Consider the following 26,194-nt stretch of genomic DNA (forward strand, 5'->3'; position numbering starts at 1 on the left):
AGCAGTCATTCAGTGCCCAATTTAGGCCGCCTTCGAAGCAATCTGCAGTCCAGACAGCTTTCAACTCCACATCTGCTCACAAGGGAAAGGGAAACACACACACGGGGTCCCCCGCATTCGGTCTCCCTCCAGATTCGAGCCGAAAATTCTCTGTTGACTACTTTAGGCTCTGCCCGACCGAATACAGGTTGGGCAGAGCCAGAAGAAGTCAACAGAGAACGTTCAGTTCAATTTTATTTATTTATTTTTACATTTCTATCCCACTCTTCCTCCAAGGAGCCCAGAGTGGTGTACTACAAACTTAAGTATCTCCTCACAACAACCCTGTGAAGTAGGTTAGAGGCTGAGAGAGAAGTGACTGGCCCAGAGTCACCCAGCTAGTCTCATGGCTGAAGGGGGATTTGAACTCGGGTCTCCCTGGTCCTAGTCCAGCACTCTAACCACTACACCACGCTGGCTCTCCTTTGGAGGGATAAGAATGTGAGGCGGCCCAAAGCAGGGGCATTCCACCTCAAGCATATGCTTCAGTTCAGAGCTAGGGGGCCTCTCATGACTGAATGCGGGAAGGAACCTTTGGCCATTGTGGCTGGGATGATGGGAGTTGTCGTGAGCATGACGTGTCCCCTTTGCTAAGCAAGGCCCACTCTAGTTTTCATTTGAATGGGAGACGTGTGAGCACTCCCCTTAGGAGAGGAGGCCTCTCTGGAAGGAGCACAGGCCTGCTTGCATGCATGCAGAAGGTTCCAAGCACTTTCCCTGGCATCTCCAAGATAAGGCAGATAGAGACTCCTGCCTTCAACCTTGGAGACACTGCTGCCAGTCTGGGTAGACAGTACTGAGCTAGATGGACCAAGGGTCTGACTCAGCAAACAGCAAACAGCAGCTTCCTATATTCCTAAATCTGCATGCATGCAAGCAGGCAGCTGCTCTTCCCAGAGAGGCCTCATCTCATTTATATGATTGCTTCCTGTATTCTGTATGCTTTTTAATGCTTGCATTTTAAATCTTTTTAGTCATATTTATGTGTTAATATTTTAGCTTAATATTTTAATTGTGTATTTTTATAGTCTTGTTTTAATTTTTCTGTGTGAACCACCTTGGGATTGTTTTAATGAAAGGCGGTATATAAATTTAACAATCAAGCAATCAAACAATCAATCAATGAAGTCTACGTTTGTCTCATTCAACTGGCAGCGGCTTTCTGAAATCTTGGGTTGAGGTCTTTCCACCTCAGAGCTTTAGGATACCCTACCCACTAAGCTGTGGCCCCCTGCTAAGCGATCCAGTCATCATCTTGGAAAGGTGGAAAGAACATAGGAAGCTGCCATATACTGAGTCAGACCATTGGTCTATCTAGCTCAGGATTGTCTTCACAGACTGGCAGTGGCTTCTCCAAGGTTGCAGGCAGGAATCTCTCTGAGCCCTATCTTGGAGAAGCCAGGGAGGGAACTTGAAACCTTCTGCTCTTCCCAGAGCAGCTTCATCCCCTAAGGGGAATATCTTGCAGTGCTCACACGTCTAGTCTCCCATTCATAAGCAACCAGGGTGGACCCTGCTTAGCTAAGGGGACAAGTCATGCTTGCTACCACAAGACTGGTTCTCTTCTCCTGAAGATGTGAAATACCCAACATTGAATTCTCCTTCCCCTGCCATACCTGCACTCTGCTCCACGGTCTTCCTTGGCTGCACTCTGGGGGGACCAGAGTCACTTTTCTGCTGTGCGAGGTCCTTCGTGCCCCATCTGCCTTGGAGAGCTGGTCATTTCCTCCTCAAGAGAGACCCAGGTGAGCAGTGGAAGTCGTCATCATCTCAGGATTTCTCACAACCGTCCACTAATGAGAGCAAACAGCTAAGGACCCCGGGCCCTTTTGTCTAGGACTGAAGATATTTCCCCTTGCTGAGGTTTGCTTCCTTCCTTAAAAGATAAATGTATATACTGCCTTTCATTAAAAAAAAATAACCCCCAGGCAGTTCAAGGCGTATCAGATGATCGCTCCTGGCATGCCTCAAAACCCCAGATTTTTTGAAAATTGTTCCATGGTGCAGGGAAAGAGGAAATAACCCTTTCCCTTACGTTGCTTCCTAATGAAAATCACTCCCTGCCTGGACGCAGCTTTGGGGGAAAGTTACATCCGTTCTCCTCATTTGGGCAAATAGCAATGCTGACAGTCATTTTTATCAAGAGAACTGGTTCCGATTTCCCTCCCTCTTCTCCCGGTCACATCCAAACCCACTTCTCCGTGGCTGCTTCTTACGGAGAATCCAATAAACTGGAGATCCAGTTACGGGTCCCCAGCATTCACTTGGCCTACTTTCCCCCTTCTCTCCCCTGTCGAGTGGATGACAAGATGAGGTCTGCAAAATGTCTGGAACACTCAGAAGCCTGAAATAAATGCAAAATATTTGCTATCTTTGCAAGCATGAGGACCAGAAACCTCACTCTTTTTAGGAAAACCAAATTGGACGTTTCTTGCGCTGCCTTCCAGGCCCACAGCCAGCCTAACACACAGGAACATAGGAAGCTGCCATACCGAGTCAGACCACAGGTCCATCTAGTTCAGTATTGTCTTCACAGACTGGCAGCAGCTCCTCCAAGGTTGCAGGCAGGAATCTCTCTCAGCCCTGTCTTGGAGATGCTGCCAGGGAGGGAACTTGGAACCTAGATGCTCTTCCCGGAGCGGCTCCATCCCCTAAAGGGAATATCTCACAGTGTCACATGTGGTCTCCCATCCAAATGCAAACCAGGGCAGAACCTGCTTAGCAAAGGGGACAATTCATGCTTGCTCCCACAAGACCACCTCTTGTGGTCTTGTTTGGGGCAGGCACAAAAAAAAAAAAAAGGGGGCACGTTTAACAAACTTGGTTGCCCTCCATTTCATTCCAATAAAGCCGTTCAAAAGTTATTCATTTGTGAAAACTTTAGGAGGAGGCAGGAAAAAAATAATTGGGGGTGGGTGCATTTAGGGCTTCCCTAGCTGCCGCCGCCACCCCGCCTACAGGTCCCCTGCCTTCTGCCTGCTCCGTCTGTGGAGGGCCGAGCAGAATACTAAATATTTCTAAGGGCCCCACTGCTTTATATGCACCCTTGGAGGTGGTTGCTTTGAGTGCTTATGAAAAACAACAAGATAAACTTTTTTTTCCTAAAGAAATCCGGAATGTATACAGCAGTCAATCAGGTGAATGCAAGGTGCATGGATACGAAGAAGAGCAAACTTTGGTTTGGATGGGGACGTTGTGTGGACGGTCATTCCTCTGCTTCCGAGCCCAACATCTTGTGTTCTGGTTTTACGTATAAGACAGACAGCCCCCCCCCCCCCAACAAAGTCTTTCAGGCCGGTGCAAAATGGCAGCAGACTTTGAGCTGGTGCCTCTCGAATATTAATGAGAGCCGCTTTATTCTGATGACAATATGGGACGAATTTCGGCCCATCATTCAGTTTCCCCCCTTGGCAAGATCCGTCCCGGACTTGAAGGACATCGTAGGGTCGTAGCAAAAGTTACTGCGGCTCCTTTGTCCAGAGAAAGGTATTCTCTGAGTTAAAAAAAGAAGTGGGAAGCATTTTTGGAAAGCGGCGAGGGTGGAAAGAGATGTTCCCCTCGGGCTTGGAAAGGATCTTCACGTCGATTCACACAAGCGGGAAAGAGGGGGAATCTGTTTACTTTGTGTATTCAGGCATCAAGGAGTCAGAAATCTTCAGTTCAGGGCTTTGCAAAACAAGGGGAAAGGGGTCTGGTGTCTCCACGCAAGAGGGTTGGCTACAACAACAAAGATCGCTCTGGCAGATGGTGACAGATCTTGCTGGTATCATCAGGATCTGGAGCAGTGATCATCATTGTTTTTCAAGTGGGGGCCACTTTGGCAAAAAAAAAAAAGGAAACAAAACAAAAAAACCACCCACCACCCTAAACCCACTTTCAATGTGAGAGCCATTTCCCGCCGGGCTGACTTCCTTACAGTTGTGCATTTTTCTCAGTGCTGGGAGGATCCTTTAAGAGAGAGAGCGAGCGAGCCCATTCTTAAAAGCTCGGTCAGGAAAATAGCTCTTCGAGGTCTCAGGGAGCAGAATTTTGCCACAGCTTTTGGAGCAGGGGACGGCCTTCTGTTTTATTTTGCGATTTATCCTGCTGGGAGATTTGGTTGTTGAAAAATGGTATGTAAGTATATTTAAAAATAATCCTGTGCTTGGCCACTGCTCCTGAGCTGGCTTGTGATGGACGATCTCTTGCATTGGTGACCGCCACAGGCTAATGGCCCTAGAATTAGAAGCAGTACCAAGCCGTGGAGTTTTAGACCACACCTCTGAGGATTCGTATCACCCTCCAAAGACACTGCCATATCTCCTTTCTCTCTTCCTGCATAAGCAGAGCATCCATCCTCACATGGACCTTTGGCAGAGGTGGTTAGATCTCAATGCAGATGCCAGAGACGGTGAAGGCAGTCAGAGCTGACCTACAGGCCTCACAAATGCTCTTTTACAAAATTAGGGTGCGGCCACATTTGGAGTATTGTGTACAGTTCTGATCACTGTATCTTAAGGAGGGCATTGTAGAACTGGAGAAGGTGCAGAAGAGGGCAACCCAGATGATCAGGGGCCTGGAGCACCTTCCTTATGAGGCAAGGCTACAGCAGCTAGGGCTCTTTAGTTTGGAAAAGAAGCGACCACAGGGGTACATGATTGCGGTGTATAAGATTATGCCTGGGGCAGAGCGAGTGGACAGAGAGGGAGTTTTTCTCCCTCTCTCACAACACTAGAATCAGGGGTCATCCCATGAAATTGAAGGTCCAGAAATTCAGAACCAACGAATGGAAGTACTTTTTTCACACAGCACATAATTAACCGTTGGAATTCTCTGCCACAAGATGTTGTGACAGCCGACAGCCTGGATATGGCTTGAAGAGGGGTTGAGGTACATTCATGGAAGACAGGTCTGCCAATGGCTACTAGTCTGGTGGCTGCGGGCCACCTCCAGCCTCAGAGGCAAGATGCCTCTAAGCACCAGTTGCAGGGGATTCACAGCAGGAGAGAGTGCCTGCCTTCAGTTCTCGCTAGTAGGCTTCCCAGAGGCATCTGGTGGGCCACTGTGGGAAACAGGATGCTGGACTAGATGGGCATTCTTGGGCCTGATCCAGCAGGGCTGTTCTTGTGTTCTTAGTTTCTTTGCCATTGCAGAACAAAAGGGTTCCCATAGGAATTTTGGAGAGCATATTGTGGAGTCTTTTGCAATGATTGGGGAGGAAGGGAAGGTTCAAGCCTTCCATATACCCCCATCACAGTGCAAATCTAAGTACTTTTCAGCCTCAAATAAACAAACAAGCCCAAGTGCTTGCAAAGCATATACTTAAGGTAACATCTGCTAGCACCCTTAGCTGCTGCTTCTCCTACAAAAATTTATATGCCACTTTTCAACAAAAGTTCTCAACACTATTTACAAAGAAAAATGCATAATAAATGAATATTACTGTCACAACTACAAATATTTATATACTTCATACTGTTGACATAGCAAGCTAAATAATACATGGATAAAATGGCTCCCTGTCCCCAAAGGGCTCACAATCTAAAAAAGGAACATAAGGTAGATACCAGCAACAGCCACTGGAAGGATGATGTGCTGGGGACGGATAGGACCAGTTGCTCTCCCCCAGTTAAATATAAGAGGACCACCATTTAAAAAGGCGTCTCTTTGTTCACTTAGCAGGGGTTAACTAATAGAAGTGTCACTCTAATGGGGGTTAACGAATAAGAACACTTAATCAAGAGGTTCTGATTCCGATACGGTGATTCCATGGCTGAGCCCGTCCAGAGACCTTCCCCAGGAAGTTCTCTGGGACCTCACTGAAATGCACCGCTCTCATGGTGCTCCTTTCATTTCAATGGACTTTGCAGGAGAACGTCCCTGCACAGATGAGTTTCGGATTATCAATGGATATTATTATTTAATATACTGATATAGCACTTCTCACCAACCACACATTCTCAAGGCAGTTTATGGAGCAAGAGGAACGAGAAGATGGCTCCCTGGCCCAAAGACGGGTTGAAAAAGACAACCAAGAGAGACCCCAGCCAGAGCGACTGGGGGGATGCTATACTGAGATGCTATACTCAGTAGAAGAAGGCCGCCATCTTTAAAAAGGTGCCTCTTTGCGCCCAGCTGGCAGGGATAATTCTCAAACCATGGGCCACAGGAGGACGCCCAAGGGTTCACAATCTAAAAAGAGATATAAGGGAGACCGCAGCAACAGCCACTGGGAGGGACGCTGAGCTGGGTTGAATAGGGATAGTTGCTCTCCCCTTCCTAAGAGAGCCTGCACTGGGAGGGACGCTGAGCTGGGTTGAATAGGGATAGTTGCTCTCCCCTTCCTACGAGAGGCCGCACTTTAAGAAGAGCTCCTTGGGCCATTTGCAGGAGTGATTCCCAAACTGTGTGCCACAAGAGATCCTAAACCCGCTTCTCTGCCCCCAAAGGGCCCACGGTCTTCAGAAGGCAAGGCAGACCCCAGCAACAGCCACTGGGAAGGATGCAGAACTGCATAAGGACAGCTGCTGATCAGAAGAGGGACCCCTCTCAAAATGGTGCCTCTTGGCCCAATTAACAGAGCTTAAGTTCAGGAAAGAAGGAATCGGTTTCAAGGGGGGGGGGGCCCAAAGAATCAAATCTTTATTCTGTGGATCCAGAGGCGAATAGGTTAAATAATCTTTATTTTGTGTAGCGTCCGATAGTTTTACAAATAAATTTTAAATTATTTGCAATATACTGAGAGAAATGTTACAAACCAACCCACCAAAAAAAAAAAAAAAAAAAAAAAGCCCTCAGTCCCCCCGCCCCGCCCAGCCCCATACCACAAGGGCCAAAAATTAAAGTAAGTTTTCATATTTTTTTTTTAAATGCATCTTCATAAACATTCTCCCTCCCCATTTTCTTCCCCAATAAAATATACATCCATTATAATAAATGATAATTATGAAAAAGAAAAGAAAAACAAATAGTGTTTTAAAAGGTTATTCTGTTTAACTCTAAACAGAGTTAATGTCTAATTTGTTTTAAATATAATTTCTTTTTTTAAATGGATTTTGCGTGGCAGTGCAAAATAAACAAGAAACCAACAGGGGAAAGTCATTCCGCAAGTGCTATGTACAGCTGACTCTTTAAAGTATCACAGAATGGTTTTGTTTTACTCCTTATTTCTGGGAAATAATGTTTTCAGGAGTTATGGAGCTAAACCAAGAGAAAGAGAAACGTCGGGTGCCTCTTTTATTGGCTGCCCCAACCCCTTACTGGAAGGAAAAGGAAAAATGGAAAAGGAAAAAAAAAATAAAAGAAAACAAGGAAAAAGGAAAAAGGAATCTAATATCTTTTTGTTATGGCTGGCTAAACAAATAATCTCATTGATGTAGAGAAGAAGAAAAATAGATGGAAAAAATTGAGGGAGAAAAAATGGATTGATGGAAAGAGGGAAGGAGGAATTGATGAACAGAAAAAGGAAAATGGATGGAGAGAAATGGGAATTTTTTAATAGGGGCTCAAAATTGCTTGTCAAATGGCAGGACCTCTCCCTTCACTGAACCATTGGATAAAACGATCACAGGAGAAAAGAGTTTTGACTGCCTCTATCAGTTGCAGAGTTGAGAGTGTCTTCTGGTGTGAGTCTGCATGGCTCTGAAATAACAGCCTGCAAGTCCGCTTGGCAAAGAGTGTGGACGGAAAGCTCTGGGAGTAGGGGTCACAACTGAAGCCGGAACCGCCAGGACAAAACTGAGGGCCAAATTAAGACGGTAGCAGGCCTCTTCCTTTAAAATGCAGGACAAATACAAAGTTGCTGTGGGAGAATCCACATTTTAGACTAAACGGGCTGTGTGGATGATGTGCTAACTCCTTCCCTGTGCCTGTAGGTTACTATCTTTGCTGGCTGTTCCCTCACCCAAAGAAACAATTCGGAGGGTCATGGAATCAGGCAAGTTGCCACTTTTTCAATAACGTTTACCATAAGCAAATTTTCAAGTTGATATTCTGTACCACCACTGGCAAGAGAACAGCTCCCGTGTTAAGATTGTATTTTTGCAATACCCTTAAATAATATGGATAGCATCTGAAATGTGCAAAATACAGCAGTAACGGAATCAGAAATGATGTCCAAAATTCTGATTCTGTTACTGCTGTATTTTGCACCATTCATACACAATAATATTGAAAGGATTTGCAAAAATAGAGCCTTAAAGTAGAAGATGTTCTCTTGACAATATCAACTTGAAAATTTGCTTATGGGTACAGCCATGGGAGAAGTGGTAACATGCCTGATTCCGTTACCATTAGAATTGCCCAAAGGCCCCTTTCTCCTCCAGTCAAGTTGGCAGCTTGGCAGAGAGCAAAATTCTTGGGGTGGTGGAAGCTAGGGGAGGTAAGCAAGCAGCAGAGGAGAATTTAGCTTTCCTCACCCACTCGCCCTCGCTAAGAATTGGATACCCGCCACCCACTTTACATGTGACTGAGACAGATTTAAGATGGCATAAAAAGAAAGCCAGATTTGGGAAAGGGTTAGGGACAGGATAAATCTCTAAATTATATTCACATGGACCGGACCATAAGTGCCGACATTTGGGTTGGGGATGGGGGACATCACCCACTCATCTTGGCAAAATGTTCATAGGAACATACATATGAAAATAAGAAGCTGCCTTCTACTGAGTCAGACCCTTGGTCCATCTAGCTCAGTATTGTCTAGCACTGATTGGCAGCAGCTCTCCGGGGTCTCAAACACTGGCCTTTCCCAGCCCTACCTGGAGATGCCGAAAACGGAACCTTTTGTAAGCAGAGCATGCATTTACCAATGAGTCATGACCCCTTTTTAAAAACTGGGGAGCCCCTGTTTGAAAAGGGGGAGCCAATGCCCTCCTTTTAAGAACTGCTGTTTACTGAGTCAGACCCTCGGTCCAGCTAGCTCAGTATTGTCTACACTGACTGGCAGCAGCTCTCCAGGATTTCAATCGTGACTCTTTTCCAACTTGACCAGGAGATGCTGCCAGGGAATGAACCTGGGACCTTCGGCATGCAAAGCAGGTGCATGCGGGAAGGTTAAGGCAGTACCTGATGCCGTCCGAAAGTGGCAGTGTGAACTCGGTCGTGTGTGGAGGACTCTGTCATACCAAGAGGGTCACCCAAGAAAGACGGGGCCGCAAAGAAGAGGAGAGAATCACCATTCACAAATGTGGACATGCTTCCTAGGGATCGTCGGGGGGTATTGCCAGGATCTGTTCCCCCTTATGACTATTCGAGGTACCCCCTTCCCACATTGAATGCTACAGACCACACACACACACACACACACACACACACACACACACACACACACACATACACACATCTTTGGGAGGCTGGAAGGAGGAGGAAGGAGGATCTTGGAATAGCTAGAAACAAGGGCTTTCTTGCACGGTGTGCGTTTTGTTTTTGTTATTTAAAAAAAAAATGTTCTGTTGGTTTTGCTCTGGCAGGCATGTAAACATCAACCTCGTGGAGCCCTTCCCAGGGTTAGAGTTTGAACATAAAGACGACCTGGGCATCACGGTGGTTCAAGTCCGCGTGGGTCTTGGGTGGGGGTGTAAACAGGCCGGGGGACGTCGCGTCCATGCAGGCGCCTCTGGGGAAGCAGCAGGCCCCTTCGGGGTTCCCTCTCTCCTCAATGGGACTCCCCTGGGCCAGCTCTAAGCTTTTCAGCCTCAGCCTCTCCTGCGCCTGCCGGGCCCGGTTGGCGATGTAGCGCACCCGGCTCTGGCTGCGCGAGGAGGACCTTCGGAGGAGGCCCGCCCCTTCCTCCTCCTCCTCCGACTCAATTGGCTCGAGGCTGGTGGGGGAAGTGATGTCGTCCTCCTGCTGAAAGGTGGTCAGCTTCCGCAAGCGTTCGGTGAGCTTGTCCGGGGGCTTCGCCGAGAACCTGGCGGCCGCCTGGCGGCGCTGCTCTCTCATGGAGCGGGTGACGAAGCCGCGGCTGATGCTCCGGTACTTGCCCTCGAAGGCGCAGGCGATGTCGTCGGAGGTCAGGTCGCCGAGGCTCTTCGATTTGGCCGGATTGGTCTCGGCTTTCTCCGGGCGTTGGGCCTTCAAGCAAGACTGCTTGAGGGTCTCCATGTACAGCCGGCTCCAGGTGTGTCTTCTGGGAATGGCCGACGACCCCATTTCAGGAGCCCGGGCCAGTGGCCGAGGGCACAGCTCGTCCTCCGTCGCTTGGCTCGCCCTCAAGTTTGGGTTGGATTTGCTCTTGGTCACCGTGGGCATGTCGCGCCCGGATGCTGCGCTCGCCGACCAGGGGCGCGTGCCTCTTTGCTCGGGGAGGACCTCAAAATTCTCACACCGGGCACAGAGGTCAGGAAGGCTTTTCTGAGCAAGGTTGGGCAAGGAAAGGTCAATGACTGTATCGTTGGAGGACATGCTGGAAGAGGAAGACATGCTGTCCCTGTGGCTGCCGGAGTCCAACTTGCTCCAGATGCGGTCGTTGACGGTGGCATCGGAGTACACTTCCGCAGCCGGGGAGAAGCCGCCGGGATACCTCGTTGAGCCTGAACAGTCGCAAAGTTTGTACCCTTCACTCTTTGACCTCCTCACAACCACCTGAGGCATGGAGGCGCCGGCAGCTTGAGTTATTTGGAGAGATCCGCAAGGTGGCGTTGGCGCAGTGGCGTGGCCCCTGTGGCCCTGGCGTGGCTGGCCTGACACGGCGCTGCCCTCCTCCGCTCTTTCAACATCTATCTGCTCTTCCTCTGCAACATCTCTCTGCTTCTGACAACTTCCGGCAGGACAGGGCCAATGGCTGGCTAACGTAATGTGGTCCTGAGCTTGTAAACCGGACTGGTCCCCATTGCTGTATGCCCCCTTCCAGCCATCATCATCTTTGGTGGTGCTTTGCCTAAGACACTCCTGTCGCAGAATCCGTGCGGTGGCGGCGGTGCTGGGGGCAGGTCGTGTTTTCTCCTCCGCGGCCACCACGGTGCACTGTGGAAGAGGAAGACCCTTGAGCCGATTGGGTAGTCCGTTGCCTTCCGCCCAGTCTTCATGAGAGCCATGGGGCACGTTCCCTGGCTTGGGATAACTGGCAGGGGTCTCGGGGAGAGGAAAGCAAGTGCTGGTGGGCTGGTTCTCGTTGGCAACCAAGGGCTCCTCACTGATCGTCTCCAGGTTGCATAATGACGTGATTGACCTCTGCATCGAGTATTGGCGGACATCTGGGGAAGAGAAAAAGGAAGGAGAGGGAAATATATGAACCAGGGCAAAGGGTAGATTCATTTCCAGCGATAGATTCATTTCTATTAATCAGCCTTGCATGATCAGGTTTCCATTTTTAGCCCTGTGACCAGTGTTCTCTCTAACAGGGATGCCCAGATGTTGTTGACTATAACTCCCAGCATCCCCAACTGCTGTGGCCTTTGGCTGGGGATTATGGGAGTTGTGGTCAACCACATCTGGGAATTCCTGTTAGGGGGAACACTGCCTGTAACCATAGGATACAGACTCTAAAAGGTTTTGGTCCATAGGCCCTCAAATTTTGGCGCTTGGTACGATCCCAGGGGACAAATGCTCCTAGTGATTTTGGGCAACGTCCCCCCCGTCCCCGCCGAGATGGAAAATTGATCATAACATTCTTGCCCTTCCAATCTGCTGTGCGTTGTTTGTTTGTTTATTTTTTATACTGCCCTTTGTCCTAAGACCCCAGGGGGGGTTAGCAACAGGATAAAAACAATCCAATAAAAAACATAAAAACAGAATGTGTACAGCTAGAAGTTTAAAAGGAGCAGCCAAAATCGTAAATAAAAAGGGGTTATTAGCACCCCTCCTTCCCAACTATTAGGGTAAAAGTGCAGTCATTTTTGTACGAGGGAAAGGGTCATGGTCATGGTGGAAAAATGGCTGTCTTCTTTCCACAAGGTAATCTTTGGAGGACATTCCTGCCAATGTTTCTTCCGAAAACTCTGATAATGGCTTTTGTGTTTTAAAATGGTTTTAAAGGACTTTTGGAATACCATGCAAATTTGACCACTGTAGGCCCGGTGGTCAAGGCAATGGAACATGAGAACACACCGAAAGCTGAAAATCTTGCAGTGTGATCGCCTCTTCTCCATCTCTAGGGGCGGACGCCTTGTGAATAATCACCATGAGCATCTGCACGCCCCCCTCCCCACCCATATGGTACCAGACCACCTCAGCCGGCTCATGGACCACACACTTGTTGAAAATGCCCACTCGGAATAGAAGGCATCCATACGAAGCTGCCATGTCCTGGGGTCAGACCGCGGGTGCCTCTAGCCCGGGCTTGTCTGCTCTGCCTTGCAGTGCCTCTCTAGGCAGAGCTCTCTCTCTCAGCACTTACTAACCTGGTCCTTCTCGAGCTGGAGATGGCAGGGATGGGAGCTGAGACCTGCATGCAAAGCAGCTGTCCTGCTACTGAGCTATGGATGCTCCTGATGAATAGACACAGGTGCCTTCAAATCAGATCCTTGGTCCAGCTAGTCTTGTATTGTCTACAATGGGATCAGGCGGGGGTCTTCCCCAGCCCTGTTTTATATGATGGGGACTTAACTGGGAACCATCTCCAGACAAACAGGTGCTCTACCACGGATAGCTCAGTGGTACACACATGCAGCTGCTTTCTGAGTCCAGTCCTTGGCCCCTCTTGCTCAGTACTGTCTACACTGGCTGCCAGCAGCTCTTTTAAAAACTTTATTTATTTATTTCATTTTTACATGTATATCCCGCTCTTCCTCCGAGGAGCTCAGAGTGGTGTACGTGCTTATTTTTATCTGTACAACAACCCTGTGAAGTAGGTTAGGCTGAGAGATACATGGCTGGCCCAGAGTCATCCTGTGAGTTTTATGGTTGAATGGGGATTTGAACTCGGGTCTTGCTAATCCTAGTCCAACACTCTAACCATTACGCTATGCTGGCTCTCTTTTACAACACCACTGTAAATTTGGCCCCTGCAGGCCTCACGGTCACGGCAATCAAAACACGAGAACACACTGAAAGCTGAAAGTTTTTCAGGCAGGAGCTGGTCTTGTGGTAGCGAGCATGAGTTTCCCCCCATAAGGTATAATGGAGGTGCATCGTTTCACGTTGGGGGGAAAGGGGTGGCCTAGAGCAGTGTGGGGTTGGTGGTAGTGCCCAAAGGGGGCAATGAAGCTACCAGAATCTTTTCAAAGGATTTGGGCAGAGGGCTGATTTTTGGTGATTTGTTGAAGTTGAAGCCTTGTTGAAGCCCTAACCCTAACCCTTTAAGGTTTTTCCTCCTAAGGTATAATGGAGGTTTCAGCAGCCCCATAACTGCACTTGGGGGGTGCTGGGGTGGCCCAGAGCGAGTGGTGGTGTAGTGCACATTGGGAGCCAACCACTCCCATGGGTTTCTAACCCATGGGGTACAGGGTTCTGTTGTTTCTGAGGTGTTCTGAGTGTAGATTCTTTGGTAGCAAATGAGAGTGGATTCATGGTTTGTATTGAAAATCTCATTTGCTACCAAAGAATCTACACTCAGAACTTAGAAACCCATGGGGGTGGCTGGCACCACTACACCACCACTCACTCTGGGCCACCCCAGTACCCCCCAAGTGCAGTTATGGGGCTGCTGAAACCCACATGATTCCCTATGGAGAAAAATCTTAAAGATGCGTAAACTTCAACAAATCACCAAAAACCAGCCCTTTGCCCAATCTCTCTGCAATTTGGGTGGTAGCCTCCACCCATTAGGCACTACCACCCCGCCCCACTCTTCCACCCCAGATCCCACTTTATGCCCCAAATCTGCCCCAAAGACACTAACACTTCAACAAATCACCAAAAACCAGCCCTTTGCCCAATCCCTCTGTAATTTGGGTGGTAGCCTCCACCCATTAGGCACTACCACCCCACCCCACTCTTTTGGCCCTGGGACCCGAAATTCAAGTGGACGTCAGATCGGACCTTTTTGCATTGAAGTCAATGGGAGGCAAAAAGACGAGAAATTCAAGTAGACGTCAGAACTGGAAATGGAGGAGGAAGAAGAAGCACTTTATCGGCCACAAAATGGAGGGCCAAAACTCCAAATAATTCGGAGCCGAAACGGGGGTGATTCGTTTCGGCTCCAAAACATTTCAGGAGGGCAAAAGGGTGATTTGTTTTGGCAACGAATCACCCGAAATGGGCAGTTTCGGGTACAGGTTGTTCTGTACCTGAAATGTTTCGCACATCGCTATCAAATGTTACTGTCCCCTATCTCCAAAACCTCACATAAACCGAAGATTCTCTCTCTCTCTCTCACACACACACACACGCGCGCGCGCACACACACACACACACGGCATGCTACAGAAAAACAAGCTGGTGCAGTAATATTTTTGAGCTGTTAATGCCTGGGGTGGGGGAGAGATACACATCTCTTACACAGCACAACTTCAGATGCAAAAGAAGAAAAAGGCTTAACCCCCACTCCCCAAATCAAAAGCATGCATGGAGTATATCAAGCAATGAGTCCAGAAGTTGGAGACAACCATAGAGAATTATGAGCTATCATGAAGAAATGAGGGGAAAGCAGGCAAGATAAACCTCAACAGTTACCTGTGATTTGCTCATCCTTTCAGTTCTTAACTACACAGACAAGAGAATGCATGTGGAATAGGATAGAACAGAGGAAAAAAATCCAGTTAATTCAGGGAAGGCCAAAACAGAGAAGAAATACATTAGCAGGGAGGATGGGGGGAGAGAAGCTCTGTTGCACGTGCGACATGCTTATAAGACCCACAAACGGATACAGACAAGTCACAGAAATCTACAGGAGGGTTTGCTAATGGAGACGGCTGGGGCACAGGAGGAACGCTCATCTAAGACCGGACACAACCCCGGACAGAAGCACACTTATGAATAAATGTCTTTTCTTTCACTAACGCAAAGCAATAATGGGAAAAATAAAACAAACTACATTTTTAAAAAAGGAATGCGTTGACTTCTAAGGGCAAACGGAGACGCTGGCACAAGCTACGGCAGGCGGTGGGATGAAGAGGATCTGGTCTTACCAGTAAAGAATATAGGGGATTTACTGCGAATTTCCTCCATTTTTTCCGCAAACAAGGCATTCATTTCCCTCTGAAGGGTGCCTGCCTGCTTCCGGGAGCTCTCGGAGCAGCGTTTGGGGAATTCGGGGCTCGCGAGGCTCTCCAGGCTGCTGGAGTCGGAGGAGACGGAGCCATTGCTGGCCGCCACCAAGTTGACCGTGCTCCCGTATTTGCCGCCGGGCTGAGCTTGCCACCGCTGCCGGGAGTGACCTTTCGCCCCGTGGCTTTTAGGGTCACTGTTTTTCTTCCCTGAGGCCCCAAAGGGCTGGCAGGTCCTGGGCAGGCTCTCGGCGGCCCCGTAGCCGCCGCCAAAGGGCCGGTCCGACTGCGGCCGCGGCTGCTCTCGGATCCCCCAATTCCTGAGCTCTAACTTCTCCCCGTCGCCCGCCAGGCTGCTGTACGGATTGCAGGGCGGGCTGTCCTCGGCGGCGGGCCCGGTGGCTGCGTGGTCGCTCCACTTGCACTCCAGATCGGGGCTCTCGTTGGAGCCGAGCATGCACTTCATGCAGTTGGTGGCCATGCCAACCCTACCCGATCCGTTGATGGTGCAGCGGGCAAAGACGCTCGGCTTCTCGTCGGGCGGCTCCTGGAGACGGACCCGGTGGGACCTCCGGATGGGCTCGCTGAAGGCGGCGTCCCTGTCCACTCGGCTTGGGCTGCTTTTACCCTTGCCAACACTGTGGGCCTTACCTTTCACCCCCTTGCCTGAAGCCTCCCGGAGGGCGCCGTCTCGGAGAGAAGGCGCCGGGGATGCGCACCCCGGCTCTTGGTCGAAACGAGGGTGGGAGGAGTCTTCCAGTGCGTGGTCCTCGCTCGCCCCTTCCGAGCTGTTGTCTTTGGTGTCGATGGCGATCTCGGGGAAGCCCTTCTTCGTCTTCTTCTGGCTCTTGGTGGGCGCGCTGGCTGTCCGCCGTAAGAGGTGGCTGCTAAAGGAGTGTTTGCGGTTGAGTTGGCCAGCAGCATGACTGTCTAGAGAGGCCTGCTTTGGATTTCTGAGAAAGAGACCTTTTAAGCCCAGAGGTTGCTTGGCCTGGAAAAGAAAAAGAGAACCCTCGTAACGGAAGATGTACGTGGCTTCCCCCAGCGAGGAGATCTACACAATGTCGGCGAGGTAGGGGAGAGATTAGCCGGGGGCGGGGGGGGGGCACATTGCCTGTCCAGGTTGGACTGGAAGACACGAGGAAGAGGAAGGGATGAGGAATGGTTTGTTTCAAGATTTCACACTGGTGACCTTCTGCGAATATTTTGTAGCCCTTTCCTTCCCACTCGCTGATGACACCTGTGGCCTGGTCTGATGCATGTTGCGCTACAAATCACGTCCCATCCTCTCCTACTGATGATATCGCTAGCTTACTAGGACCCGGGTGGGCCAATCGGAGAAGAGTGTGCTTCTTTAGGTCCCACCCACCATTGCCCAAAGCATTTTATGGGAATACGATGAATGTAAACTATGTCCCAAAGCTTGCTTCCCAGACTCTTAAAACAAACTGTGTATTTCATTACTTCGGTAATGAAAAAGCAGGTATTTGCAACACACAAACTAATTATTTTTTTAAAAAAAACCAAAACATTAAGAGCATCAGAAAAGTTTTTTGGGGGGGTTCTTTCATGAAACAAATCCATGTATTAAAAAATAAATATGCTCGTTCAAGGAAAACCACCATTCGTCAGAAAGTTTCGTTCGGACTAGAGATGGTTGCCGAAATTTCAGCCAAAGCAAAACTGAGAGTGAAGGCAGAGGTCCTTCTTTAGGCAACGCCTCCAAAGAATTTCAAGAGAAGCTGAAAATGTTCCAGTAAGATAAAAGATATTTTTCATGTGGGTTTCATGGATTTCCTAAAGACTGAAATTTCGAAGAGAATTCTAAAGTTTGGCCCTCCTGCTGATGGTGGACATCTTATTTTATTGTAACCCACCCAGAGTTTTGTAAGTTTTGGGCGGTATACAAATATGTCAAACAAACAAACTCCCATCATGCCTGACAACTGCCCGCTGTGGCTGTGGATGATGGGTGCTGCAGTCCAATAGCTGGGAGGGCCAAAATTGTGCAGTCCTTTTCTAGTGGCATCATGTGATGAAATCTGGGAAAGCCTTGGAGTTGTCCCAGATATACCACACAACCTTTGTGTTAGTGAATAAAGCAGTTCCCATTGCAATAAACTGGGTCCCACTGAACACAGTTGCATGGACTCTTTTTAGGCATGGGGGATCAGGGCCACCAGTTCCCATGCCAAAATTGACATACACCCCCAGGCATCACCAGGCCCAGCTTCTGCACATCTGCTGGCAGCTCTGAAAGGGGACATAGGAACAGAGGAAGCTGCTGTATACTGAGTCAGACCATCGGTCTATCTAGCTCAGTATTGTCTACAGAGACTGGCAGCGGCTTCTCCAAGGTTGCAGGCAGGAGTCTCTCTCACTCCTATCTTGCAGAAGCCAGAGAAGGAACTTGGAACCTCCTGCTCTTCCCAGAGCAGCTCCATCCCCTAAGGGAAATATCTTCCAGTGCTCACACTTCTAGTCTCCCATTCAAATGCAACCAGGGTGGACCCTGCTTAGCTAGAGGGACAAGTCATGCTTGCTGCCACAAAGCCAGCTCTCCTCCAATGGACACCAATGTGTGCACAGCTGTGGCTGGAAATCCCAGTGGTGTGGGATTCCTTATAGAATGGGGAACCTACGCATAAAGAGGTCATTGACCCAACCAGGGGGAGGCTTTGTTTCACTCACCTTCCCTCCAGATGATGTTCAGAACGTTGGTGGGAACGCCATCCATGCTCCCACATGATCCCTGTTCGGGGAGCCGGGACAACGATGCGTCCTGGCTTCGGGGAATCCCACAATGCACCACATACTTAGTGTCGTGCTTTGGGGGATTCCTCCAGGAGCTAGGCACTCTAGGAGCCTGTCTCTGTGTGTGGCCAGGCTGGAAGCAGACCAAGCTCGCACGCGAGCAGCAAGTCAGGATTAAGGGGGCGCTCACTCCCTTAACCTTGGCTAACGGCCGGGCTAGGCGGCGCTGCCCTGCCAGGATCGGGCCCGATCCGAGCGGTTCTAACACCCAGCCTGAGTCAGGCTGCACCTGAGAACAGCCTCATGGTCTCCTCTTTCAGACATGGCAGTCAATGTCAGTTGCAGTGAATTTCAGAAACCGGGAGTTGGAACGGCCAGTACTATGGGGTCAAGGGAGTGGCCCCATTTCCCCTCCACCATGCACATTAGTCCATGAGCCAGGCCCACAGATGTTGGCATCGGTACCATCTCAGGGGACAGGCGCTCATAGGGACTTTTGGCAAGAGGTGATAGCATTGTCACACTGACACCTTGCGGTGTGTTCTTACCTTTTTCTTTATCCCCACCCCGCAAACAGTTAGGGTGGGATTGCAGGCAATTTTTGCACAGAGGAAAGGGTTAGGGTCAGCATTATACAAATACGAATAGGACAATTTATATACCATTTTCCAACAGAAGTTCCCAAAGTGAGAAAGAAAGAAAGAAAGAAAGAAAGAAAGAAAGAAAGAAAGAAAGAAGGAAGGAAGGAAGGAAGGAAGGAAGGAAGGAAGGAAGGAAGGAAGGAAGGAAGGAAGGAAGGAAGGAAGGAAGAAAGAAAGAAAGAAGGTTCCCTGTCTAAAGAAAGAAGGGCTCACAATCTAAAAAAAGAAACATAAGACAGACACGAGCAACAGCCACTGGAGGGAGAGATGCTGTGCTGGGGATGGATAGGTCCAGTTGCTCCCCCCGTTATATAAAGAGAACCACCACTTTTAAAAGGTGCCTCTTTGCTCAATTAGTGGGGGGATTAGCATCAACAAATGGCTGTCCTCTCTCGATGGAGTCATCTCTGAAAGACAGCTTTGCCCATTTTCATTCCATTCCTCTGACAACACTGATAAAATCTAATAGTAGTTTTTGTGTTTTTGAAACTTATCCAAGCTTTTAGCACACCCCTGCACATCTGGCCACAACAGACCTGATGTTTGGGACAACCAAAGCATGAGAACATATCAAAAGCTGAAAGTCTTGCAATGCTATCACCTCTTTTCCACCTCTTTCCACCTCTTTTCCGATACGGGGTGCAGACCGCGTCGGAAATCCGAATGAGCATTTGTCCCCCCTTATGATATCAACCAACCCAGCTGGCTCATGGAAGGCAAGCATTGAGGGTATTATGAGCAGGAAAAGTTAAATCTATTGCACATTATTCACGGGTAATCCTTCCCCCACCAATCCAACTCCCCTAACGTTTAGAATTTGGTGAAACTAAGCGTCACAGATTGTCCAGGTACTCAAAGGAGATTTGATGGAACCATCATCGCCACCATGAACAAGGGTTCATTTCATTTTTCCTGGCCCACTAGGTGGTCTCCAGTCAAACAGGTAATGGAGGTTTTTTTCCGGTGGTGCTTCCAAAACCTGCAAAACCTATTTGACCAGAGGCAAAAGAAAGATTGTGTGAAGTGTGGAACGCAATGGGTTTCCCCTACTGTCTCTGAGTCGCTGTGTCTTCTGTATATAGCCCAGCAAAAAATATTGACAGCCCTATCACCGTTTTATATGCACTTGCCAACTGGTTATTTAATAGTCAGAATGGATGGCTTTACTTGAAGCTTCCTACAATTGTGTGTCTGCCATGCTGAGGGTCTCTACGTAAGGAATTGTTTTGAGCGGAAGACAGCAGGGGCTTAGCTCCTGCTGCTTTGGCTGCTGGGAAACAGATTGCCATCAGACACCAACGAGAAAAAAGTTGTTCAATGTATGAGTAATACTGTGGATCAGCCATCCGCATTTGGTTTGGAATGGAGTGGGCAACACAATGGAACTAATACTTCGAGATCTCGGACAGGAATGAGGGAGATGAACTTTGAACGCAGGTTTCGCTGCATTCTCATGCGTATAAAAAGGAGGGAATTGAAAGCAGGGATGTGCATGAAATTAGCTCAGACGGATTCAGGTTCACAGTCATTAAACAGAGTGGAGATTCGTTTGAATCAATTTGACCGAATTTGATTCGACTTTGGGCGAATTCGAATTGATTCAAGCCGATGTCATGCACATTCCTAGTTGAAAGATTCATTGTTAGGAGGACCTTGAGCTCAAGGGTTCTCCCCGGACCTGCCCCACTGATTCATTTCCTTCCAAATATTCACACGACTCTCCCTGGATCCCTCTGCAACCCATGCTTGTAGGCAGATTGCATTCAAGGGGGTTCAAAGGGGTTCAAAGGAAGATTCAAACTTATTCCCACGAGGGAATCTTTTACTCAGTGCATGGTGAGAGATAAGTCCAAATACTACATTTCTGGAATGCTGACTCAAGCTAGCAATGCATATTCTGACCATGAAAACGGCAGTTGGCTTCCATGCCCCCCAGGTATTAAAATATTTGCAAAATTCGGAGGGAAATCTCTGAACACATACACACATAAACAACCATTTCCACCATACCACCCCACCCCCAAAGAAAGAAAAGAATCCCACTGATGAGATGGGGGTGAAGTGCAGTGAAGACTCTCCCGGTGGTAATTCTACAGTGAGCAATCAAATCCGTCTACGGTATTGGATGCATCCCCGTGAGACTAGCTATTGACGCTTGAATCAAAAATGGGTGATTCAAGATCCCAAATCCAGTGCAAATTTGGTTGGAAGAAAAGAAAGGAGGCATTTAGAAGGAGATCCAGTATATTTCTTGCCAGCACATACAGAACGGCAGCGGGGCGTTTGGATCGCCACGTGGGCATTTAAAGCAACTGCCTTTTTTTCAGTCAAATGTCCTTAAACATAGTAGGCCTAATAGGTTTAGAATGGTTTCGAGCAGAACTCGGGTTTCGAGCAGAACAACTGTTTCTTCCACTTCCAGAATTATCAGATGGTGCCGATAGTGGGGTTACGGGAAGCCATGGACAGCAGAATGGGGGGCAGAGGATTTTATGGAGTTATCCTGGATCTGCTTCGTAAATGCAGAGCTCTCTGGTCGTTCAATGGCCCGGCATACGTTCCAGGAAATGTGGCAATCCATGTTATGAGTGGAATAAATTTTTTTTTTTTAATTTCAGGAGGAGAAAAACATAAAGCTAAATCAAGGAAAAGACAACGAATGTTAATGGGGTTCTCGGTTAGAAGCATGCAAGCGTGTGTCACTACGGAGTGCACGACACCTTCCTGAGTCAGGAGGAGGGGGGGTACCTTCAAGGCGTCTACATTTGCTCTGCTTCTAAAAGGAGACGGTTTTTGACACAGAGAAATCCACTGAAATCACAAACAGACAGAGTAAAGGCAGAAAGTGAGGCACGGACCAACAAGCAGAGGAGAGTCTGCAAGAGATATTCTGCACATCTGGGGAGGGGCGGGAAAGAAACGACACATGGGAAATTGGACGATACACGCATAGGATACGAGAGAGAGTGACAGAACGACGAGCAGCAGAGCAGTTTCGGAAAGAGAGTCAAAGTCAGACAGTTAATTAGACAGGATAGGTAATCCGAGCGGTAAGTCCATGGGAGAACAGAAAAGGCAAAGAGTTGTAGAACTTTCAAGTTGCAAGGGACCCTTGGAGGTCACCTTCACCACCCCCTGATCAACTGCCTGGATGTCATACTAGATGGAGAATTCAGCTTCTTCAGAATCGTTGGCTGGGCAAAATTACTCAAAGTGGTCCCTTTGAAATCAAAAGGACCAGTTCGGTAATGCCTAACTTTGAGTCACTTTTGTCATCATGTCAGCCATTTTAACAAAACAAAACAAAACAAGAATTCAAGTTTCTAGTCCTGATACAAAGCTGTGCCTGAAAATACACGGACAAACGCCCCAAATGCCACTGGGGAACCAGAGATGTCGAGGGAGATGTCTTGTGCACGTCCCAAACCCACCAGAAGCAGAATTATGCAAGAGAGTAAAATGGCAGAATGACCTCTGTTTGGGGGCGGGGGGGTTGGGAGTTGTAGTCTTTGCTGGCATGGCCTTTGCTTGGGGATGATGGGAGTTGTAGTCAACAACATCTGGGAATCCCTGTTACCGGGAACACTGCTCAAGCCTCATTTATCTAAGCAAACCTCCAACCAGTTGGCTTTATTGTCATTTTAATTTTTTAAAACTCTCTTAGTGCCTGGTTTCTTATGGTGGTTTTATTGCTTTTTTTTTTTTTTTTGGCAAACTACCATGGGAGATTTGTGTGTGACGGCAGAGAAATGTAATAAATATGATACGGATGCACAATTGGGAAAGTAGGCGAAGACCTCTATAGGGGAGTGTGGGGGAGCACATATATCTATGCGACAGACTTCTGGGAGTATCTTTGTTCAGAGACGAAGGCAGGAGACCGCTTCTCCCACTTTTCTCCCTTCTTTCACTGACCACTCCCCTTTTCATCAGTCATGCAGCCCACTTTCTAGGAGGGCAGGAAAAAGGACTGTGTGGGAAACAGGCAGGAGAAGCAGCAGTTCTTTGGAGAGCACCTGCCAGCCAGAGTAGGCAGTCCTGGACTAGACGGACCAATGCTCTGACTCAGGACAAGGGAGCTTTGTTCGTTCGTTCATGCTGCCCTGATATGGCCCATCTTATTTCCTTGTCTGGTTCGAGGCAGCAAAAAAGGGGGTTTTGGGGAAGGAGGGGGGGAATACTGACTGATGCTCTCCCAACTTTCTTCCTCAAAATGCCACAGGAGTTGCGCTGCGGCACAGTTTGCTCCTGGAGCATCCTGGGGGGGGGGGGGAAGGGCAGCAGCCAACCCGCTGTCATGAAAAGGAATGCAGGGAGGCGGTCCTTCCATGAGGCAAGGTGAGGCGGGTTGACTCAGGTGGCAGAATGTTGGGGTGGCAAAGGGCCCTCTGCCAGCACTGCTGGTGCCGCTCTCATGGACTGCTCTGTCCCCCCAAACCTCTACAAAGGGTGCCTCTCCTTGCAAAGTTGGCAAGACACACAGGGAGGAGGCTGCTGGGAACCTTCCCTCCTCCCTGCTCCGGTGCCACTTTCAAGACTTGTAACTTACAACCTGACCCTTAGGGGTCAGTTTTGAAAGGGAACTGGATACTTTGAGCTGCCCCGCCCCGCCCCTCCGGGAATGCCAGGAGGTTTCACCCCCGAAATAGCCCCTCTTCCTCCTTTGTGTGGCCAGACCTGCCTCCTTTGTCAGAAGCTCATGGGATACAACTCTTTATATTGGATTTACCTGAATAGAAGATGACCCTGAATTTAAGATGACCCCCCTTTAAAATATGGCTTAAATACAGGTTATACTATTTACTCAAGAAAGAGGACCCTGAATTTAAGATGACCCCCTTTTAAAATATGGCTTAAATACAGGTTGTACAATTTACTCAAGAAAGAGGATCCTGAATTTAAGACGACCCCCTTTTAAAATATGGCTTAAATACAGGTTGTACAATTTACTCAAGAAAGAGGACCCTGAATTTAAGATGACCCCTTTTGAAATATGGCTTAAATACAGGTTATACTATTTACTCAAGAAAGAGGACCCTGAATTTAAGACAACCCCCCTTTAAAATATGGCTTAAATACAGGTTATACTATTTACTCAAGAAAGAGGACCCTGAATTTAAGATGACCCCCTTTTAAAATATGGCTTAACTACGGGTTATACTATTTACTCAAGAAAGAGGACCCTGAATTTAAGATGACTCCCTTTTAAAATATGGCTTAACTACGGGTTATACTATTTACTCAAGAAAGAGGACCCTGAATTTAAGGCGGCCTCCCAGTTTCTAACACCAAAGATCCTGGGGGGGAAGAAACCCTAGATTTGGATTCAGGTAAATGCAGCAACTTAAGAGTTTTAGAGTCCCATCAAAACTATTACATCAGGGGAGGCAACTTTTCAGACAAGAGGAAATGGACGTGCAGATGGCATTTTGTTTAATATTCACCAGCAAACACTCGTGGCTTTCATTATCAGAGAAGAAAAACCCAGGCATTAGCATATTGACTCCAGCAACGTTAGAGGAGGCAGAAATGGTAATGAGACCCAACAAGGGGTAGGTAATAGATTTGAGGACATGAAGAAAAGAAATAAAGCAATCAAAAAGGAAATCAGCTTGCTAAATTGGAAGAAATTGGCAGGGGGGGGGGGGACAGCCGAGGATGAGCTCCCGAGATACGACGGGAGGCTTTTGATGCTCTTCAGAGAGAGGACAGCATCCGGATGAGAATCCAACAAGCCCCCAGATTGCTGTCCGGGCTTAAAAGGAAGTGTCAGTCAGCTGCAAATTAAAACTATCCATCAGCGAGGTAGCCGAGCAGAAAGAGAGAAATCAAAGAGGGCAGGAATGATGTGGGATTGATCAAGGGAGGTTAATCAAGGCTGGCAATTGCCTTCCGCTAAAAGGTGGCGACGGCTAAGGTAGAGGAGCTTAGGGGCGTGTGAGTACAGGAACGTAGGAAGCGGCCTTCTACTGAGTCAGACCACTGGTCCATCCAGCTCAGGACTGTCAACACTGACCGGCAGCAGCTTCTCCAAACCTTCCCGCAGGAATCTTTCCCAGCCCTCCCAGGAGATGTTGCCAGCGAATGGACCTGGAATATCCTCCTGCATGGTTGATAATGGGGGAGAATATTTCAGAGAATTATTCTACCCGTTCTCTGGGATGCATTGGAGAATATTCTTTGGGAAGTCAGGCTACAGTTAACGGCCTCACCTTTCTGATCCTGCAGGACTGGAGGCTGTAAACCCCGGTTACAGGGGACAATCCTTGGCTTAAAGCAAAGCAAAGGAGCCCTTGACCCAGCAGTGCCAATGTGTGGCTCTCCAGAGGTTCCTGAACTACAACCCCCATCCTCCCTCAGCCACAGTTTATCACAGCAGGGGATGATGGGTGTTGTAGTCCAGCAACCTCCCGAGAGCCACACGTTGGCTGTCCCAGAGTAGGGCTGGGGAGCAGCGTTCCCGGTAGCAGGGATTCCCAGATGTCGCTGCCCACAGTTTCCAGCATCCTCAGCTGCAACGGCCTTGGGCTGGGGATTATGGGAGTTGTAGCCATCCACATCTGGGAACCCCTGTCACGGGAAACACTGCCAGGGAGACCCGCGTCCAAATCCCCCGCTGAGCCATGGAACGCGCTGAGTGACGCTGGGCCAGTCACTAATCTCTCTGGCCTACCCCGCAGGGTTGTTGTGAGGAGAGACACAACCATGTGCGTCGCCCTGAGCTCTTCAGAGGAAGAAAGGGGACAGAAATGTAAAAAGAAATAACGTTAAGGCCCAGCGAAGTCCTTAAGCAGGAAACACCGTTGGGGAAAGCCAAACGTTTCTTTAAATTGAACGTTTTGCGGTTTCTCCTCCTCTTCTTTAGAATTTTTTTATTCTCAAGGCTGGCGCTGGGGAAGACGGACTCCCTTGAGCTCCGGCCTGGTTCCAGATGCTGCCATGCAACACTCAAAACCGTTTGCTTCTGCCCTCCCGGTCCGAGAGCATCTGGGATCGGATGCTCTCTGGCTGCTCCCTGGGCCGCTTTGAACACAGACAGAGCGGGGCTTGTTCTTTCCCGGACATCTTTGCTGCCCTAATTACCGTCTCCCGTCACATTTCCCTGCCTTTAATTAGGGCGATGGAAGGAGAGCAGGGTGGCTGAGGAGGTTTATTTTGGACAGGCAGAAAAACGGAGAAAAGAAAAAGAAAATAAATCAGCCTCCTTTTCCACTCCAAACCCCCCCCCCCGCCCGACCTGCCCCTCAGTCTTTTATTAATTGGTTTCCAAAGTTTCACGCAAGAGAAGGCTCTCTTTGGGTGCTTTCAAACGGGCCTGAGAATGCGTCAAGGGGGTGGCAAGGGGATTGACCCCAAGGCTAAATGAGAGGCATTCTTAAGTCGCCTGGGAGCCCATTCCCACAACTTATTGGTTTAAAAGGATGCTCTTCTGGATCAGAACAAAGGGCTAGCTAGCCCTGTGTCCTGTTTCCAGCACAGGAAGGCAAGCGTGTTCTCTAGTTGTTTGTCCCCAGCATGTGAGATTTAGGGATATACTGCCTCTCAGCATGGAGGTTCCATTTCTGGACCAGACCGAAGGCCCATCCAGCTGAGCATCCTGTTTCCAAGTAGATGCCTGGAGGAAGCTCACAAACAAGGCCGCAAGGCAACTGTGTTCCCTGGTTGTTTGTTCCCAGCATGTGAGGTTTAGATCTA

The 26,194-nt window shown here is 48.7% G+C and overlaps 1 protein-coding gene across 2 annotated transcripts in view; it reads right to left on the reverse strand.

Moving 5' to 3' along the window:
- Positions 1 to 51: 51 nt before the first annotated feature.
- Positions 52 to 26,194, reverse strand: part of PLCH2 (phospholipase C eta 2) — a 310,229-nt gene continuing 284,086 nt past the window's right edge. Inside the window, exons 22-23 of one of the 2 annotated variants that reach the window (XM_053280835.1) lie at positions 15,027 to 16,095; positions 52 to 11,213 (exon numbers count right to left, since the gene is read on the reverse strand). In XM_053280835.1, coding sequence (XP_053136810.1) covers positions 9,526 to 11,213; positions 15,027 to 16,095 — 2,757 coding nt within the window. In that variant the 3' untranslated portion in view covers positions 52 to 9,525. The remainder of the gene's footprint in view (positions 11,214 to 15,026; positions 16,096 to 26,194) is intronic. The other variant, XM_053280834.1, reaches the window with a different exon arrangement.

This window comes from Hemicordylus capensis, chromosome 16 (genome assembly GCF_027244095.1).
Source record: "Hemicordylus capensis ecotype Gifberg chromosome 16, rHemCap1.1.pri, whole genome shotgun sequence".
NCBI lineage: Eukaryota > Metazoa > Chordata > Lepidosauria > Squamata > Cordylidae > Hemicordylus > Hemicordylus capensis.